The sequence below is a fragment of the Triticum aestivum genome, chromosome 5D (genome assembly GCF_018294505.1).
Source record: "Triticum aestivum cultivar Chinese Spring chromosome 5D, IWGSC CS RefSeq v2.1, whole genome shotgun sequence".
In the NCBI taxonomy this organism is placed as follows: domain Eukaryota; kingdom Viridiplantae; phylum Streptophyta; class Magnoliopsida; order Poales; family Poaceae; genus Triticum; species Triticum aestivum.
The window spans coordinates 104,018,893-104,040,152 of NC_057808.1; the positions used below are offsets into that span (position 1 = coordinate 104,018,893).

General features: G+C 45.7%; 1 protein-coding gene across 1 annotated transcript; it reads right to left on the bottom strand.

Annotated features, from left to right (window-relative positions):
• Positions 1-20,061: 20,061 nt before the first annotated feature.
• Positions 20,062-20,888, bottom strand: LOC123119705 (uncharacterized). Its single transcript, XM_044539603.1, has one exon. The coding sequence runs from the start codon at positions 20,809-20,811 to the stop codon at positions 20,317-20,319; it is 495 nt and encodes a 164-aa protein (XP_044395538.1). The 5' UTR covers positions 20,812-20,888; the 3' UTR covers positions 20,062-20,316.
• Positions 20,889-21,260: the final 372 nt, after the last annotated feature.

Sequence of the window (21,260 nt, forward strand, 5' to 3'; positions counted from 1 at the left end):
TCTTATGATTGCGTCTTGAGCTCGGTTCCAATTTGCAGTATGGAATTTTGTAGCACTACTACAATAGCTGATCATGTCCCAAGTTTTAAATGTGCACGTGCTTTGAACTTTGTCTAGATGAATTGGGAGCATGTAGTAATTAAATGGATTATAGATGAACTGGGAGCACCTAGTAAATAGTAGCCATGATTTCATTTTAAGTTTTCATACATTTATCCCAGCAATTACTCATAGTAGACATCTGGTCTTTGAAATGGCTTTGTTTTCATCTGATTGCTGGTACATTTTTTTAGAAAGGAGGAATCTGCCCGGCCTTAAACTGAGGCCCTTACAGGTTCACCAAAGTTCAAACAAGGTAATATATGACTGCTCGTATACGGCTGCTGGTACATGCATATTTACTAGTGCATATCTGATTGTTTGCCGATTGAGGAACTTCAAATGCAAATCTCTAAAATTACAATAAGAACCATATTCTTGATGCCTTAGAACAGATCTGAGTGCTTATCGTGAGTGCATAAATTTGCAAAGCCATGTGATATGCTATATGTGCTAGCCTGACTTTGGTTGATGTTATTATAAGGGTATCTTGTGTAACCTGTTTGCAGCCCATCTACTTTTAGATATCTGGAATCAAGGGCCACTTAAAAATTTGAAGAAAAATTCTCATTTTCTAAGATTGCTCAAACATATGAGTTCTTTTGCAGGGACAAATGGCAAAACGTAGCAAGGCCACAAGTTGATGTAAGATGTTCTGGTGATTTCTTTGTTCATAACGTGGTTGAGACATTTTGTTCATACGGAAGTTCATGTTGGCTTGGTGATCAGACTTGGGCTCTTCCATAATATTTTGTAGTAGTCAAGTGATTGAACAATTGGTCAACTTGGCCATCCCATTTTGTAACAGACCACCACAGCTTGAATGCCAACTTATGTATGTCCTTAATCCATTATAGCTAACTTGAGTAAAGAAGACTAATGAATCTACTATATATGTTGAATGGTATATTGTCAATTGATCAATGGTGTATTATGATGAATAGAAAAGTGTAATTGTGATGAATAGAAGCGTGTAATTGTTTGTATATCTGTTGGGTACGGAACATGAATTGAATATTATGAATTTAATGATGTTTTAATATAACGTGCATTTGCATTTGTGCTAAAATATGGACCCTCGCAGTAACTGTGTAGGTAGAAGTATTAACGTTGCATTATCTGTTGGTGTAGCTGCTACCTCTTGAGCACTGCGTTGGTTTTCCCTTCAAGAGGAAAGGGTGATGCAGTAAAGTAGCGTAAGTATTTCCCTCAGTTTTTGAGAACCAAGGTATAAATCCAGTAGGAGGCCACGCACAAGTCCCTCGCACCTACACAAACAAATAAAAATCCTCGCAACCAACGCAATAAAGGGGTTGTCAATCCCTTTATGGTCACTTATGAAAGTGAGATCTGATAGATATGATCATCATCGCACGCTCCCTATACTTTCGGGATTAGTGTTGAAACTAAATAAGTGTTATTTGGTGTTTGCGTTGAGCATGAATATGATTTGATCATGTTTGTTGCAATACGGTTATTCATTTAAATTAGAGAATAATTATTGTTCTGTTTACATGAATAAAACCTTCTATGGTCATACACCCAATAAAATGGTTTGTTGGATCTCGATCGTAGTGATACACATATTCATAATAATGAAGCCAAAAGATGCAAAGTTAATAATGATAGTGCAACTTATTTGTGGCACTGCCGTTTAGGTCATATTGGTGTAAAGCGCATGAAGAAACTCCATGCTGATGGGATTTTGGAATCACTTGATGCTTGCGAACCATGCCTCTTGGGAAAGATGACTAAAACGTCGTTCTCCGGAACAATGGAGCAAGCAACAGATTTGTTGGAAATCATACATACTGATGTATGTGGTCCGATGAATATTAAGGCTTGCGGCGGGTATCATTATTTTCTGACATTCACAGATGGTTTGAGCAGATATGGGTATATCTACTTGATGAAACACAAGTCTGAAACATTTGAAAAGTTCAAAGAATTTCAGAGAGAAGTGGAGAATCATCGTAACAAAAATAAAAGTTTCTACGATATGATCGCAGAGGTAAAATATTTGAGTTACGAGTTTGGCCTTCAGTTAAAACAATGTGAAATAATTTCACTACTCACGCCACCTGGAACACCACAGTGTAATGGTGTGTCCGAACGTCGTAGCCGTACTTTATTAGATATGGTGCGATCTATGATGTCTCTTACCGATTTACCACTATCGTTTTGGGGTTATGCATTAAAGACAACTGCATCCATGTTAAAAAAGGGCACCGTCTAAGTCCGTTGAGACGACACAATATGAACTGTGGTTTGGCAAGAAACCAAAGTTGTCGTTTCTTAAAGTTTGGGGTTGCGATGCTTATAAGAAAAAGTTTCAAACTGATAAGCTCGAACCTAAATCGGAGAAATGTGTCTTCATAGGATACCCAAAGGAGACTGTTGGGTACACCTTCTATCACAGATCCGAAGGCAAGACATTCGTTGCTAAGAATGGATCCTTTCTATAGAAGGAGTTTCTCTCAAAAGAAGTGAGTGGGAGGAAAGTAGAACTTGATGAGGTAACTGTACCTGCTCCCTTATTGGAAAATAGTTCATCACAGAAACCGGTTCCTGTGACGCCTATACCAATTAGTGAGGAAGTTAATGATGATGATCATGGAACTTCAGATCAAGTTATTACTGAACCTCGTAGGTCAACCAGAGTAAGATCCGCACCAGAGTGGTACGGTAATCCTGTTCTGAAGGTTATGTTACTAGACCATGACGAACCTACGAACTATGAAGAAGCGATGGTGAGCTCAGATTCCGCAAAATGGCTTGAGGCCATGAAATCTGAGATGAGATCCATGTATGAGAACAAAGTATGGACTTTGATTGACTTGCCCAATGATTGGCGAGCCATTGAGACTAAATGGATCTTCAAGAGGAAGACGGACGCTGATAGTAGTGTTACTATCTACAAAGCTAGAATTGTCGCAAAAGGTTTTCGACAAGTTTAAGGTGTTGACTACGATCAGAGTTTATCACTCGTATCTATGCTTAAGTCTGTCCGAATCATGTTAGCAATTGCCGCATTTTATGAAATCTGGCAAATGGATAAACAAAACTGCATTCCTTAATGGATTTATTAAAGAAGAGTTGTATATGATGCAACCAGAAGGTTTTGTCAATCCTAAAGGTGCTAACAAAATATGCAAGCTTCAGCGATCCATCTATAGACTGGTGCAAGCATCTCGGAGTTGGAATATACGCTTTGATAAGTTGATCAAAGGATATAGTTTTGTACAGACTTTGCGGTGAAGCCTGTATTTACAAGAAAGTGAGTGGGAGCACTACAGCATTTCTGATAATTATATGTGAATGACATATTGTTGATCGGAAATAATGTACAATTATTCTGCAAAGCATAAAGGAGTGTTTGAAAGGAGTTTTTCAAAGAAAGACCTCGGTGAAGCTGCTTACATATTGAGCATCAAGATCTATAGAGATAGATCAAGACGCTTGATAAGTTTTTTCAATGAGTACGTACCTTAACAAGATTTTGAAGTGGTTCAAAATGGAACAGTCAAATAAAGAGTTTCTTGCCTGTGTTACAAGGTGTGAAATTGAGTAAGACTCAAAGCCCGACCACGGCAGAAGATAGAAAAAAATGAAAGTCATTCCCTATGCCTCGGCCATAGGTTCTATAAAGTATGCCATGCTGTGTACCAGATCTATTGTATACCCTACACTGATTTTGGCAAGGGAGTACAATAGTGATCTAGGAGTAGATCACTGGACAGCGGTCAAAATTATCCTTAGTGCAATAAGGATATGTTTCTCGATTATGGAAGTGACAAAAGGTTCGTCGTAAAGGGTTACATCGATGCAAGTTTTGACACTAAACTAGATGACTCTAAGTCTCGGTCTAGATACATATTGAAAGTGGGAGCAATTAGCTAGAGTAGCTCCGTGCAGAGCATTGTAGACATAGAAATTTACAAAATACTTACGGATCTGAATGTGACAGATGTTGGAGATATGCCCTAGAGGCAATAATAAATGGTTATTATTATATTTCTTTGTTCATGATAATAGTCTATTGTTCATGCTATAATTGTATTGTCCGGAAATCGTAATACATGTGTGAATACATAGACCACAACGTGTCCCTAGTAAGCCTCTAGTTGACTAGCTCGTTGATCAACAGATAGTCATGGTTTCCTGACTATGGACATTGGATGTCATTGATAACAGGATCACATCGTTAGGAGAATGATGTGATGGACAAGACCCAATCCTAAGCATAGCATAAAAGATCGTGTAGTTTCGTTTGCTAGAGCTTTTCCAATGTCAAGTATCTTTTCCTTAGACCATGAGATCGTGCAACTCCCGGATACCGTAGGAGTGCTTTGGGTGTGCCAAACGTCACAACGTAACTGGGTGACTATAAAGGTGCACTACGGGTATCTCCGAGTTTGGTGCACACTTAAGGAAATGTGGAATAGTTTCACAACTCACGCCGCCTGGAACACCTCAGAGAAATGGTGTGTCCGAACGTCATAATCGCACTCTATTGGATATGGTGCGATCTATGATGTCTCTTACCGATTTACCGCTCTCATTTTGGGGTTATGCTTTAGAGACTGCCGCATTCACTTTAAATAGGGCACCGTCTAAATCCGTTGAGACGACACCGTATGAATTATGGTTTGGGAAGAAACCTAAGCTGTCGTTTCTAAAAGTTTGGGGATGCGATGCTTATGTCAAGAAACTTCAACCTGAAAAGCTCAAACCCAAGTCGGAAAAATGCGTCTTCATAGGATACCCTAAGGAAACTATTGGGTATACCTTCTACCTCAGATCCGAGGGCAAGATCTTCGTTGCCAAGAACGGGTCCTTTCTGGAGAAGGAGTTTCTCTCGAAAGAATTGAGTGGGAGGAAAGTGGAACTTGATGAGGTGATAGTCACCCCTTCCGAACCGGAAAGTAGCGCAGCGCGGGAAAATGTTCCTGTGGTGCCTACACCGACTGGGGAGGAAGTTAATGATGATGATCATGAAGCTTCGGATCAAGTTACTGAACTTCGTAGGTCCACAAGGACACGTTCCGCACCAGAGTGGTACGGCAACCCTGTCCTGGAAATCATGTTGTTAGACAACGGTGAACCTTCGAACTATGAAGAAGCGATGGCGGGCCCGGATTCCGACAAATGGCTAGAAGCCATGAAATCCGAGATAGGATCCATGTATGAAAACGAAGTATGGACTTTGACTGACTTGCCCGATGAGCGGCGAGCCATAGAAAACAAATGGATCTTTAAAAAGAAGACGGACGTAGATGCTAATGTGACCATCTACAAAGCTCGACTTGTCGCTAAGGGTTATCGACAAGTTCAAGGGGTTGACTACGATGAGACTTTCTCACCCGTAGCGAAGCTGAAGTCCGTCCGAATCATGTTAGCAATTGCCGCATACTATGATTATGAGATATGGCAGATGGACGTCAAAACGGCATTCCTTAACGGCTTCCTCAAGGAAGAGTTGTATATGATGCAGCCGGAAGGTTTTGTCGATCCTAAGAATGCTAACAAAGTATGCAAGATCCAACGCTCAATCTATGGGCTGGTGCAAGCATCTCGGAGTTGGAACATTCGCTTTGATGAGATGATCAAAGCGTTTGGGTTCACACAGACTTATGGAGAAGCCTGTGTTTACAAGAAAGTGAGTGGGAGCTCTGTAGCATTTCTCATATTATATGTGGATGACATACTGTTGATGGGAAATGATATAGAATTCTTGGAGAGTATAAAGGCCTATTTGAATAAGTGTTTTTCAATGAAAGCTTGGAGAAGCTGCTTATATATTAGGCATCAAGATCTATAGAGATAGATCAAGACGCCTCATTGGTCTTTCACAGAGTACATACCTTGACAAGATATTGAAGAAGTTCAATATGGATCAGTCCAAGAAGGGGTTCTTGCCTGTATTGCAAGGTGTGCAATTGAGCACGGCTCAATGCCCGACCACGGCAGAAGATATAGAAGAGATGAGTGTTATCCCCTATGCCTCGGCCATAGGGTCTATTATGTATGCCATGCTGTGTACCAGACCTGATGTAAACCTTGCCGTAAGTTTGGTAGGAAGGTACCAAAGTAATCCCGGCAAGGAACACTGGACGGCGGTCAAGAATATCCTGAAGTACCTGAAGAGGACTAAGGATATGTTTCTCGTTTATGGAGGTGACGAAGAGCTCGTCGTAAAGGGTTACGTCGACGCTAGCTTCGACACAGATCTGGATGACTCGAAGTCACAGACCGGATACGTGTAGATATTGAATGGAGGAGCAGTAAGCTGGTGCAGTTGCAAGCAAAGCGTCGTGGCGGGATCTACATGTGAAGCGGAGTACATGGCAGCCTCGGAGGCAGCACAGGAAGCAGTCTGGATGAAGGAGTTCATTACCGACCTAGGGGTGATTCCCAATGCGTCGAGCCCGATGACTCTCTTCTGTGACAACACTAGAGCTATTGCCCTTGCGAAGGAGCCCAGGTTTCACAGGAAGACCAGGCATATCAAGTGTCGCTTCAACTCCATTCGTGAAAGTGTTCAAATGGAGACATAGATATTTGTAAAGTACATACGGACCTGAATGTAGCAGATCCGTTGACTAAACCTCTCCCTAGGGCAAAACATGATCAACACCAGGACGCAATGGGTGTTCGATTCATCACAATGTAACTAGATTATTGACTCTAGTGCAAGTGGGAGACTGTTGGAGATATGCCCTAGAGGCAATAATAAATGGTTATTATTATATTTCTTTGTTCATGATAATAGTCTATTGTTCATGCTATAATTGTATTGTCCGGAAATCGTAATACATGTGTGAATACATAGACCACAACGTGTCCCTAGTAAGCCTCTAGTTGACTAGCTCGTTGATCAACAGATAGTCATGGTTTCCTGACTATGGACATTGGATGTCATTGATAACAGGATCACATCGTTAGGAGAATGATGTGATGGACAAGACCCAATCCTAAGCATAGCATAAAAGATCGTGTAGTTTCGTTTGCTAGAGCTTTTCCAATGTCAAGTATCTTTTCCTTAGACCATGAGATCGTGCAACTCCCGGATACCGTAGGAGTGCTTTGGGTGTGCCAAACGTCACAACGTAACTGGGTGACTATAAAGGTGCACTACGGGTATCTCCGAAAGTGTCTGTTGGGTTGGCACGGATCGAGACTGGGATTTGTCACTCCGTGTGACGGAGAGGTATCTCTGGGCCCACTCGGTAATGCATCATCATAATGAGCTCAATGTGACTAAGGCGTTAGTCACGGGATCATGCATTGCGGTACGAGTAAAGAGACTTGCCGGTAACGAGATTGAACAAGGTATTGGGATACCGACGATCGAATCTCGGGCAAGTAACATACCGATTGACAAAGGGAATTGTATACGGGATTGATTGAATCCTCGACACCGTGGTTCATCCGATGAGATCATCGTGGAACATGTGGGAGCCAACATGGGTATCCAGATCCCGCTGTTGGTTATTGACCGGAGAGGCGTCTCGGTCATGTCTGCATGTCTCCCGAACCCGTAGGGTCTACACACTTAAGGTTCAGTGACGCTAGGGTTGTAGAGATATATGTATGCGGAAACCCAAAAGTTGTTCGGAGTCCCGGATGAGATCCTGGACGTCACGAGAGGCTCCAGAATGGTCCGGAGGTGAAGAATTATATATAGGAAGTCCAGTTTCGGCCACCGGGAAAGTTTCGGGGGTTACCGGTATTGTACCGGGACCACCGGAAGGGTCCCGGGGGTCCATCGGGTGGGGCCACCTATCCCGGAGGGCCTCGTGGGCTGAAAGTGGAAGGGAACCAGCCCTTAGTGGGCTGGGCGCCCCCCTTGGGCCTCCCCCCATGCGCCTAGGGTTGGGAACCCTAGGGGGAGTTCCCCCTTGCCTTGGGGGGCAAGGCAACCCCTTCCCCCCTTGTGGCCGCCGCCCCCCCTTGAGATCCCATCTCTTGGGGCCGGCCCCCCCCCCAGGGGGCCTATATAAAGGGGGGAGGGAGGGCAGCAATACACAGCCTTGGGCGCCTCCCTCCTCCCCTGCAACACCTCCCTCTCTCGCAGAAGCTTGGCAAAGCCCTGCCGAGACCCGCTACATCCACCACCACGCCGTCGTGCTGCTGGATCTCCATCAACCTCTCCTTCCCCCTTGTGGATCAAGAAGGAGGAGACGTCGCTGCACCGTACGTGTGTTGAACGCGGAGGTGCCGTCCATTCGGCACTCGGTCATCGGTGATTTGGATCACGGCGAGTACGACTCCGTCATCCACGTTCATTGGAACGCTTCCGCTCGCGATCTACAAGGGTATGTAGATGCACTCCTTTCCCCTCGTTGCTAGTAGACTCCATAGATGCATCTTGGTGAGCGTAGGAAAATTTTAAATTATGCTATGATTCCCAACAGTGGCATCATGAGCCAGGCCTATGCGTAGTTACTATGCACGAGTAGAACACAAAGCAGTTGTGGGCGTTGAGTTTGCCAATTCTTCTTGCCGCTACTAGTCGTTTCTTGTTTCGGCGGCATTGTAGGATGAAGCGGCCCGGACCGACCTTACACGTACGCTTACGTGAGACTGGTTCCACCGACTGACATGCACTAGTTGCATAAGGTGGCTAACGGGTGTGTGTCTCTCCTACTTTAGTCGGAACGGATTCGATGAAAAGGGTCCTTATGAAGGGTAAATAGAAATTGGCAAATCACGTTGTGGTCATACGTAGGTAAGAAAACGTTCTTGCTAGAAACCTACAAACCACGTAAAAAACTTGCAACAACAATTAGAGGACGTCTAACTTGTTTTTGCAGCAAGTGCTATGTGATGTGATATGGCCAGAAGATGTGATGAATGATATATGTGATGTATGAGATTGATCATATTCTTGTAATAGGAATCACGACTTGCATGTCGATGAGTATGACAACCGGCAGGAGCCATAGGAGTTGTCTTTATTATTTTGCATGACCTGCGTGTCATTGAATAACGCCATGTAAATTACTTTACTTTGTTGCTAAACGCGTTAGCCATAGAAGTAGAATTAATCGTTTGCGTGACGACTTCATGAAGACACAATGATGGAGATCATGGTGTCATGCCGGTGACGAAGATGATCATGGTGCCCCGAAGATGGAGATCAAAGGAGCATGATGATATTGGCCATATCATGTCACTATTTGATTGCATGTGATGTTTATCATGTTTTTGCATCTTATTTGCTTAGAACGACGGTAGTAAGTAAGATGATCCCTTATAATAATTTCAAGAAAGTGTTCGCCCTAACTGTGCACCGTTGCGAAGGTTCGTTGTTTCGAAGCACCACGTGATGATCGGGTGTGATAGATTCTAACGTTCGAATACAACGGGTGTTGACGCGCCTAGCATGTACAGACATGGCCTCAGAACACACGCAATACACTTAGGTTGACTTGACGAGCCTAGCATGTACAGACATGGCCTCGGAACACGGAGGACCGAAAGGTCGAGCATGAGTCGTATAGAAGATACGATCAACATGGAGATGTTCACCGATCTTGACTAGTCCGTCTCACGTGATGATCGGACACGGCCTAGTTAAAGTCGGATCATGTATCACTTAGATGACTAGAGGGATGTCTATCTGAGTGGGAGTTCATTAAATAATTTGATTAGATGAACTTAATTATCATGAACTTAGTCTAAAATCTTTACACTATGTCTTGTAGATCAAATGGCCAACGTTGTCCTCAATTTCAACGCGTTCCTAGAGAAAACCAAGCTGAAAGATGATGGCAGCAACTATACGGACTGGGTCCGGAACCTGAGGCTCATCCTCATAGTAGCCAAGAAAGATTATGTCTTAGAAGCACCGCTAGGTGAAGCACCAATCCCAGAGAACCAAGACGTTATGAACGCTTGGCAATCACGTGCCGATGATTACTCCCTCGTTCAGTGCGGCATGCTTTACAGCCTAGAACCGGGTCTCCAAAAGCGTTTTGAGAAACATGGAGCATATGAGATGTTCGAGGAGCTGAAACTGGTTTTTCAAGCTCATGCCCGGGTCAAGAGATATGATGTCTCCGACAAGTTCTTCAGCTGTAAAATGGAGGAAAATAGTTCTGTTAGTGAGCACATACTCAGAATGTCTGGGTTGCACAACCGCTTGTCTCAGCTGGGAGTTAATCTCCCGGATGACGCGGTCATTGACAGAATCCTCCAGTCGCTTCCACCAAGCTACAAGAGCTTTGTGATGAACTACAATATGCAGGGGATGGAAAAGACCATTCCCGAGGTATATTCAATGCTGAAATCAGCGGAAGGGGAGATCAGAAAAGAACATCAAGTGTTGATGGTGAATAAAACCACTAAGTTCAAGAAGGGCAAGGGTAAGAAGAACTTCAAGAAGGACGGCAAGGGAGTTGCCGCGCCCGGTAAACCAGTTACTGGGAAGAAGTCAAAGCATGGACCCAAGCCCGAGACTGAGTGCTTTTATTGCAAGGGAAGTGGTAACTGGAAGCGGAACTGCCCCAAATACTTAGCGGACAAGAAGGCCGGCAACGCCAAAGGTATATGTGATATACATGTAATTGATGTGTACCTTACCAGTACTCGTAGTAGCTCCTGGGTATTTGATACCGGTGCGGTTGCTCATATTTGTAACTCAAAACAGGAACTACGGAATAAACGGAGACTGGCGAAGGATGAGGTGACGATGCGCGTCGGGAATGGTTCCAAGGTCGATGTGATCGCCGTCGGCACGCTACCTCTGCATCTACCTACGGGATTAGTTTTAAACCTCAATAATTGTTATTTAGTGCCAGCTTTGAGCATGAACATTGTATCTGGATCTCGTTTAATTCGAGATGGCTACTCATTTAAATCCGAGAATAATGGTTGTTCTGTTTATTTGAGAAATATGTTTTATGGTCATGCCCCGCTGGTCAATGATTTATTTTTGATGAATCTCGAACGTGATGTTACACATGTTCATAGTGTGAATACCAAAATATGTAAAGTTGATAACGATAGTCCCACATACTTGTGGCACTGCCGCCTTGGTCACATTGGTGTCAAGCGCATGAAGAAGCTCCATGCAGATGGACTTTTGGAGTCTCTTGATTACGAATCATTTGACACGTGCGAACCATGCCTCATGGGTAAGATGACCAAGACTCCGTTCTCCGGAACAATGGAGCGAGCAACCAACTTATTGGAAATCATACATACCGATGTGTGCGGTCCAATGAGTGTTGAGGTTCACGGAGGATATCGTTATGTTCTCACTCTCACTGATGATTTAAGTAGATACGGGTATGTCTACCTAATTAAACACAAGTCTGAAACCTTTGAAAAGTTCAAGGAATTTCAGAGTGAAGTTGAGAATCAACGTGACAGGAAAATAAAATTCTTACGATCAGATCGTGGTGGAGAATATTTAAGTCACGAGTTTGGTGCACACTTAAGGAAATGTGGAATAGTTTCACAACTCACGCCGCCTGGAACACCTCAGAGAAATGGTGTGTCCGAACGTCGTAATCGCACTCTATTGGATATGGTGCGATCTATGATGTCTCTTACCGATTTACCGCTCTCATTTTGGGGTTATGCTTTAGAGACTGCCGCATTCACTTTAAATAGGGCACCGTCTAAATCCGTTGAGACGACACCGTATGAATTATGGTTTGGGAAGAAACCTAAGCTGTCGTTTCTAAAAGTTTGGGGATGCGATGCTTATGTCAAGAAACTTCAACCTGAAAAGCTCAAACCCAAGTCGGAAAAATGCGTCTTCATAGGATACCCTAAGGAAACTATTGGGTATACCTTCTACCTCAGATCCGAGGGCAAGATCTTCGTTGCCAAGAACGGGTCCTTTCTGGAGAAGGAGTTTCTCTCGAAAGAATTGAGTGGGAGGAAAGTGGAACTTGATGAGGTGATAGTCACCCCTTCCGAACCGGAAAGTAGCGCAGCGCGGGAAAATGTTCCTGTGGTGCCTACACCGACTGGGGAGGAAGTTAATGATGATGATCATGAAGCTTCGGATCAAGTTACTGAACTTCGTAGGTCCACAAGGACACGTTCCGCACCAGAGTGGTACGGCAACCCTGTCCTGGAAATCATGTTGTTAGACAACGGTGAACCTTCGAACTATGAAGAAGCGATGGCGGGCCCGGATTCCGACAAATGGCTAGAAGCCATGAAATCCGAGATAGGATCCATGTATGAAAACGAAGTATGGACTTTGACTGACTTGCCCGATGAGCGGCGAGCCATAGAAAACAAATGGATCTTTAAAAAGAAGACGGACGCAGATGCTAATGTGACCATCTACAAAGCTCGACTTGTCGCTAAGGGTTATCGACAAGTTCAAGGGGTTGACTACGATGAGACTTTCTCACCCGTAGCGAAGCTGAAGTCCGTCCGAATCATGTTAGCAATTGCCGCATACTATGATTATGAGATATGGCAGATGGACGTCAAAACGGCATTCCTTAACGGCTTCCTCAAGGAAGAGTTGTATATGATGCAGCCGGAAGGTTTTGTCGATCCTAAGAATGCTAACAAAGTATGCAAGATCCAACGCTCAATCTATGGGCTGGTGCAAGCATCTCGGAGTTGGAACATTCGCTTTGATGAGATGATCAAAGCGTTTGGGTTCACACAGACTTATGGAGAAGCCTGTGTTTACAAGAAAGTGAGTGGGAGCTCTGTAGCATTTCTCATATTATATGTGGATGACATACTGTTGATGGGAAATGATATAGAATTCTTGGAGAGTATAAAGGCCTATTTGAATAAGTGTTTTTCAATGAAAGCTTGGAGAAGCTGCTTATATATTAGGCATCAAGATCTATAGAGATAGATCAAGACGCCTCATTGGTCTTTCACAGAGTACATACCTTGACAAGATATTGAAGAAGTTCAATATGGATCAGTCCAAGAAGGGGTTCTTGCCTGTATTGCAAGGTGTGCAATTGAGCACGGCTCAATGCCCGACCACGGCAGAAGATATAGAAGAGATGAGTGTTATCCCGTATGCCTCGGCCATAGGGTCTATTATGTATGCCATGCTGTGTACCAGACCTGATGTAAACCTTGCCGTAAGTTTGGTAGGAAGGTACCAAAGTAATCCCGGCAAGGAACACTGGACGGCGGTCAAGAATATCCTGAAGTACCTGAAGAGGACTAAGGATATGTTTCTCGTTTATGGAGGTGACGAAGAGCTCGTCGTAAAGGGTTACGTCGACGCTAGCTTCGACACAGATCTGGATGACTCGAAGTCACAGACCGGATACGTGTATATATTGAATGGAGGAGCAGTAAGCTGGTGCAGTTGCAAGCAAAGCGTCGTGGCGGGATCTACATGTGAAGCGGAGTACATGGCAGCCTCGGAGGCAGCACAGGAAGCAGTCTGGATGAAGGAGTTCATTACCGACCTAGGGGTGATTCCCAATGCGTCGAGCCCGATGACTCTCTTCTGTGACAACACTGGAGCTATTGCCCTTGCGAAGGAGCCCAGGTTTCACAGGAAGACCAGGCATATCAAGTGTCGCTTCAACTCCATTCGTGAAAGTGTTCAAAATGGAGACATAGATATTTGTAAAGTACATACGGACCTGAATGTAGCAGATCCGTTGACTAAACCTCTCCCTAGGGCAAAACATGATCAACACCAGGACGCAATGGGTGTTCGATTCATCACAATGTAACTAGATTATTGACTCTAGTGCAAGTGGGAGACTGTTGGAGATATGCCCTAGAGGCAATAATAAATGGTTATTATTATATTTCTTTGTTCATGATAATAGTCTATTGTTCATGCTATAATTGTATTGTCCGGAAATCGTAATACATGTGTGAATACATAGACCACAACGTGTCCCTAGTAAGCCTCTAGTTGACTAGCTCGTTGATCAACAGATAGTCATGGTTTCCTGACTATGGACATTGGATGTCATTGATAACAGGATCACATCGTTAGGAGAATGATGTGATGGACAAGACCCAATCCTAAGCATAGCATAAAAGATCGTGTAGTTTCGTTTGCTAGAGCTTTTCCAATGTCAAGTATCTTTTCCTTAGACCATGAGATCGTGCAACTCCCGGATACCGTAGGAGTGCTTTGGGTGTGCCAAACGTCACAACGTAACTGGGTGACTATAAAGGTGCACTACGGGTATCTCCGAAAGTGTCTGTTGGGTTGGCACGGATCGAGACTGGGATTTGTCACTCCGTGTGACGGAGAGGTATCTCTGGGCCCACTCGGTAATGCATCATCTTAATGAGCTCAATGTGACTAAGGCGTTAGTCACGGGATCATGCATTGCGGTACGAGTAAAGAGACTTGCCGGTAACGAGATTGAACAAGGTATTGGGATACCGACGATCGAATCTCGGGCAAGTAACATACCGATTGACAAAGGGAATTGTATACGGGATTGATTGAATCCTCGACACCGTGGTTCATCCGATGAGATCATCGTGGAACATGTGGGAGCCAACATGGGTATCCAGATCCCGCTGTTGGTTATTGACGGGAGAGGCGTCTCGGTCATGTCTGCATGTATCCCGAACCCGTAGGGTCTACACACTTAAGGTTCAGTGACGCTAGGGTTGTAGAGATATATGTATGCGGAAACCCGAAAGTTGTTCGGAGTCCCGGATGAGATCCCGGACGTCACGAGAGGCTCCGGAATGGTCCGGAGGTGAAGAATTATATATAGGAAGTCCAGTTTCGGCCACCGGGAAAGTTTCGGGGGTTACTGGTATTGTACCGGGACCACCGGAAGGGTCCCGGGGGTCCACCGGGTGGGGCCACCTATCCCGGAGGGCCCCGTGGGCTGAAAGTGGAAGGGAACCAGCCCTTAGTGGGCTGGGGCGCCCCCCTTGGGCCTCCCCCCATGCGCCTAGGGTTGGGAACCCTAGGGGGAGTTCCCCCTTGCCTTGGGGGGCAAGGCAACCCCTTCCCCCCTTGTGGCCGCCGCCCCCCCTTGAGATCCCATCTCTTGGGACCGGCGCCCCCCCAGGAGGCCTATATAAAGGGGGGAGGGAGGGCAGCAATACACAGCCTTGGGCGCCTCCCTCCTCCCCTGCAACACCTCTCTCTCTCTCGCAGAAGCTTGGCAAAGCCCTGCCGAGACCCGCTACATCCACCACCACGCCGTCGTGCTGCTGGATCTCCATCAACCTCTCCTTCCCCCTTGCTGTATCAAGAAGGAGGAGACGTCGCTGCACCGTACGTGTGTTGAACGTGGAGGTGCCGTCCGTTCGGCACTCGGTCATTGGTGATTTGGATCACGGCGAGTACGACTCCGTCATCCACGTTCATTGGAACGCTTCCGCTCGCGATCTACAAGGGTATGTAGATGCACTCCTTTCCCCTCGTTGCTAGTAGACTCCATAGATGCATCTTGGTGAGCGTAGGAAAATTTTAAATTATGCTACGATTCCCAACAACAGACCCGTTGACTAAAATTATCTCACAAGCAAAACAAGATCACACCTTATTACTCTTTGGGTGTTAATGACATAGCGATGTGAACTAGATTACTGACTCTAGTAAACCTTTTGGGTGTTGGTCACATGACGATGTGAACTATGGGTGTTAATCACATGGTGATGTGAACTATTGATGTTAAATCACATGGCGATGTGAACTAGATTATTGACTCTAGTGCAAGTGGGAGACTGAAGGAAATATTCCCTAGAGGCAATAATAAAGTTATTATTTATTTCCTTATATCATGATAAATGTTTATTATTCATGCTAGAATTGTATTAACCGGAAACTTGATACATGTGTGAATACATAGACAAACAGAGTGTCACTAGTATGCCTCTACTTGACTAGCTCGTTGATCAAGGATGGTTATGTTTCCTAGCCATAGACATGAGTTGTCATTTGATTAACGGGATCACATCATTAGGAGAATGATGTGATTGACTTGACCCATTCCGTTAGCTTAGCACTCAATCGTTTAGTATGTTGCTATTGCTTTCTTCATGACTTATACATGTTCCTATGACTATGAGATTATGCAACTCCCGTTTACCGGAGGAACACTTTGTGTGCTACCAAACGTCACAACGCAACTGGGTGATTATAAAGGTGCTCTACAGGTGTCTCCGAAGGTACTTGTTGGGTTGGCGTATTTCGAGATTAGGATTTGTCACTCCGATTTTCTGAGAGGTATCTCTGGGCCCTCTCGGTAATGCACATCACTTAAGCCTTGCAAGCATTGCAACTAATGAGTTTGTTGCAACATGATGTATTACATAACGAGTAAAGAGACTTGTCGGTAACGAGATTGAACTAGGTATTGAGATACCGACGATCGAATCTCGGGCAAGTAACATACCGATGACAAAGGGAACAACGTATGTTGTTATGCGGTCTAACCGATAAAGATCTTCGTAGAATATGTGGGAGCCAATATGAGCATCCAGGTTCCGCTATTGGTTATTGACCGGAGACGTGTCTCGGTCATGTCTACATAGTTCTCGAACCCGTAGGGTCCGCACGCTTAACGTTTCGATGACAGTTATATTATGAGTTTATATGTTTTGATGTACCGAAGGTTGTTCGGAGTCCCGGATGTGATCACGGACATGACGAGGAGTCTCGAAATGGTCGAGACATAAAAATTGATATATTGGAAGCCTATGTTTGGATATCGGAAGTGTTCCGGGTGAAATCGGGATTTTACCGGAGTACCGGGAGGTTACCGGAACCCCCCGGCAACATAATGGGCCTTAGTGGGCCTAGGTGGAAGAGAGGAGAGGCGGCTAGGGCTGGGCCGCGCGCCCCTCCCCCCTAGTCCGAATAGGACAAGGAGAAGGGGGCGTCGCCCCCCCTTCCTTCTTCCCCCTCTCCTCTTTCCCCCTTCCCAAGTCCTAATCCAACTAGGAAAAAGGGGGGAGTCCTACTCCCGGTGGGAGTAGGACTCCTCCTCGCGCGCCCCAAGGCTGGCCGCACCTCCCCCCTTTGATCCTTTATATACGGGGTCAGGGGGGCACCCCATAGACACAACAATTGATCTCTTGATCTCTTAGCCGTGTGCGGTGCCCCCCTCCACCATAATACACCTCGATAATATCGTAGCGCTGCTTAGGCGAAGCCCTGCGTCGGTAGAACATCATCATCGTCACCACGCCGTCGTGCTGACGGAACTCTCCCTCAAAGCTCGGCTGGATCGGAGTTTGAGGGACGTCATCGAGCTGAACGTGTGCTGAACTCGGAGGTGCCGTACGTTCGGTACTTGGATCGGTCGGATCGTGAAGACGTACGACTACATCAACCGCGTTGTCATAACGCTTCCGCTTTCGGTCTACGAGGGTACGTGGACAACACTCTCCCCTCTCGTTGCTATGCATCCCCATGATCTTGCGTGTACGTAGGAAATTTTTGAAATTACTACGTTCCCCAACACAGGCTAACGAACGAACGTTCGCTGTCTGTCACTAACGGGTGAACGGCGTTCGTTCAAACGAACGAACGGACGAACGTCCGCAAAATAAATAAACCGACGGAAAAACCGATCTAATGAATTAAACCGGAAATTAAAAAAACGGATCTAGATCTAGGGTTTACCGAAATAAACCGACGAAAGAAAAAAAAACGGCGGCGGCGGCGGCTAACTCCGGCGAACAGCGGGGCGGCTCCGGCGGCTTGCGCGACGGCGCAGCGACGCGCCGGCGGCGGCGGCATGGCGCTCGAGGTGGCGGCGGTTAGGGTTTGGCGGCGTGGTGGGCTACGGCAGGGTGGGCTGGCGGGGTGGGCTGTGGGGCAGGGGGGCGGCTTATAAAGCCTCGGGCGGTGGTAGAGTCCGGGTCGCCCACGGCCCGGTAGGTCGGTTGACCTTTTTTTTAAAAAAACGTGTCACAAAAAAAGAAGAAAAGAAATACTAAACGGACTTCAAAAATCCCGAAATAAATTTTCCCCGTCCTCTAAAAATATGCCGGGCAGAGTGAACATTTATTTGGGCCTATAATGCAATTTTGAAAAATGCGTATTTTCCTAATTCAAATAAAATTGCTATAAAATCAAATATTTGATTTTAATATTTTTCCTCCAATATTTCATTTATTTTGGAGAAGTCATATTATCTCCTCTCATATATATATTTTGATATGAAATATTTTCAAAGGGAAAATAAATTAAAACCAACGTGATCCTTGTTTCAATATTTGATAAAATTCAAATATGTAAATCGTGAAATCCCCAACTCTCTCCGAGGGTCCTTGAGTTGCTTAGAATTTCGAGGATCGCAAACGAAAATGCAATAAAATATGATATGCATGAATGACCTATGTATAACATTCCAAATTGAAAATTTGGGATGTTAGAGTCATCAAGTCGGATGTGTATTGAACGCGGAGGTGCCGCGGCACTTGATCGGGAGTTCGTGGACGGATCGTGATTGGATCGCGAAGACGTTCAACTACATCAACGCGTTTCTTAACGCTTTCGCTTACCAACCTACAATGGTATGTAAATCCAATCTCCCATCTCGTAGATGGTCATCTCCTAGATTGATCTTGGTGAGTGTAGAAATCTTTTTGTTTCTCATGCAACGTTCCCCATCACCGCACACACCCTCTACACGGAGCACGGCAAGAGCGGGCCGTTCTCATCTGACGAAGACGAAGAGGACCCGAAGTCGACACCAAGAAGGTTCCGCCCGCGACCCCGGCCGGATCTGGAACCGCCGTCAGCACCACCCTCAACATCGCCAGAGGAACCGGTCGCCATGGTTTCGCGCACAAGACAGGAAAGGGAGGGGAATGAAAGCGAGGGAAAGTGAAGAGAGCGAGGCAGTGAGCTAAACAAGCGATGGTAACGGCGTCTGGCCTCGGCTGTTTGCCCTGGCTACGTGGTTCCGGCGGGTGGGCCCAAAATGTTAGATTTTCACTTAGTCGCGGCTCACAACCCGTTTAGTGTATTTTGTTATTCACTTGCCACAGAAATGATGACCTTTTGTGATTTTTGACATAAACGATAGTGTTACAGTACTCTAGCCATAAATGAGATGGTTTTTAGCAAATTTACTAGTATTGCCCATGCTAAAAGATACTAGTGCAGTGGTGGCAGTGCTTCACGTGCATGTTTCACTGGTCCATGCGCTTTCGTCCTCGAAGGAGGTCTACACCGTAATCTGAAGATGATTACGCTAAAGCGCTCTGAAATACAACTATTTATCTCAAAGCTTTCATGGAAGGGAGCGTTAACCGGGCACGAAAGCGCAGGTACAGGTGCAGTGTTGGTACACGCGTGCACCTGTCAGTAATCGATCGATGCGCCTCCCGTCTCTGCCACGTTTTCCGCTTTCCCGGTTTCCCTGCCGTTGCTTTGCCCGGTTCTCGATGTCGTGGGATAAGGATGGTGACTGTGTAGGGGCCCGGCCGGGGCCGGGATATGCCATGGAATCTACCCACCCTGCTTCTTCCTTCCGGCAAAAGAGACAACGACGAACGGCGGTGGCGGCCGCCGCTGGTTTCACGGTGCGACGGGGCCGGCCCGGCTCGCGCTTGCAGTACAATATGAGCTAGGAGCGAGTCGAGGCCTTCAAATCTTCAAATATTGATCTACGAACAAATAAGAGGCCAAATTTACCCAGTTGAGTTGAAGATGCTTTAGAAGATTAAAAATACACCGGCTGTGATTCTGTCTTGTGCATAGTTCTCGCTGCCGGAGAAATTAATCTTCGTTCCACATTGTTGTTGGTTCTCTCTCGGGTTTCACGTTGACAAACCTCTGTTAGATTCTCTTCTTAGATCACATTTTACATCATTTTTCTTCCTAGATCACATTTTACACCATTTTTGCTACCAATGTCTCGCAGACGTTAGATTCATCGATCGCGAGGAGAGGGGGAGCATGTGCGGCCATGCGCGAATGTTTCTCCTCTTAGCGTGCATGCACGTTGAATCTTTCGATAGATGGCGAGTAAAAGATAACATCAGTTCGGTGACCCAGCCACATTTTAAATCGGATTTATAAACTAGAAAACACACAACACACCAACGACGGATACAGAGCTGACGACATGCAGTTCATTGCACGGCTATGAAACATCTCTAGCCACACATTCACCACCGCAACTACTAATTGAACAGTAAATCGACACGACACGACACGACAATAGCTCGTTGGAGCAGATGATTCACTGACTAGCAGCTGCAATACGACTAAGATCACCGAGCTGCAAACTTATTAAACACGCCCAGCAGCTGGATCTAGGGGTTGTAGAAGACGATCTTGATCTCGTCGACGCCGTGGCACTTGCCGCCGGGGACGGAGTGCTCGAAGCAGTGGCCACCGCTGTTGCAGCCGGCGGTGGGGCAGTGGTCTTTCAGGGGGTGGCCGTGGGGGGTGATGGAGACACGGATGGGCATGTGGGACTGGTCGGTGCTCACCTGGTACCACGCCCCGCCGTCGTACCCGATGTGAAACTCCGTCACCACGGCGTCCTGCACCTTCACGCGCCCCGTCCACGAGCACACGTCGTACGACACGTGGGTGCCGTGGCGGAGCAGGTAGCCAGGGCTGTAGAGGAGCTTGCTGTTGGCCAGCGGCTCGATGCCGAGGTAAAGGTCCTTGCCGCACAGGTTCTGCACCGTCACCTTGCGGCTCGGCTTGCAGTTTTGGGGATCCTGACCGGCGGCGGACATGGCAGTCGCTGCCAGCGCCACGGCGAGGAGGAGAGCCGCCAGGGGCTTGGGGAACGCCATTGGCTGTTTGGAGTGTTACTCGCTGGTTTGGAGTGAAGAGGAGTGACTAATGCCGGTGGTTTGAGTTGAGGTTTAGGGCTCACTGTGAAGGGTATTTATAGGCTCAGGGAAGGCTCCCACTCAATCAAAAGAGGAAGAAAAAAACTCAGGGAAGGCTTGGCACGAAGTTTCGAGATATGATATTCAAGCTAACATATTTTAAAAAGGATTTTATATCATGGGATGTAGGGAATATATAGTTATTCTACATGTAAATAAACACTAAAAAAAGAAATATCCCTTGATTTTTGGGTGTATATAGGCCTCTTATGAGGAATTTTTATATAATTAAAAAAAGTTAAAACAGTTTGAAAGTTTTTTACAATAATTTGACTTTTTTTGCACTAGTATATAAATTTTCACGGATAAAAAACCAGCATCAACTTCAGGGCCAAAAGAATACAAAAACT

Excerpts from the sequence above, each read along its gene's own strand:
- LOC123119705 (XM_044539603.1), bottom strand. The coding sequence starts at position 20,811 with ATGGCGTTCCCCAAGCCCCTGGCGGCTCTCCTCCTCGCCGTGGCGCTG.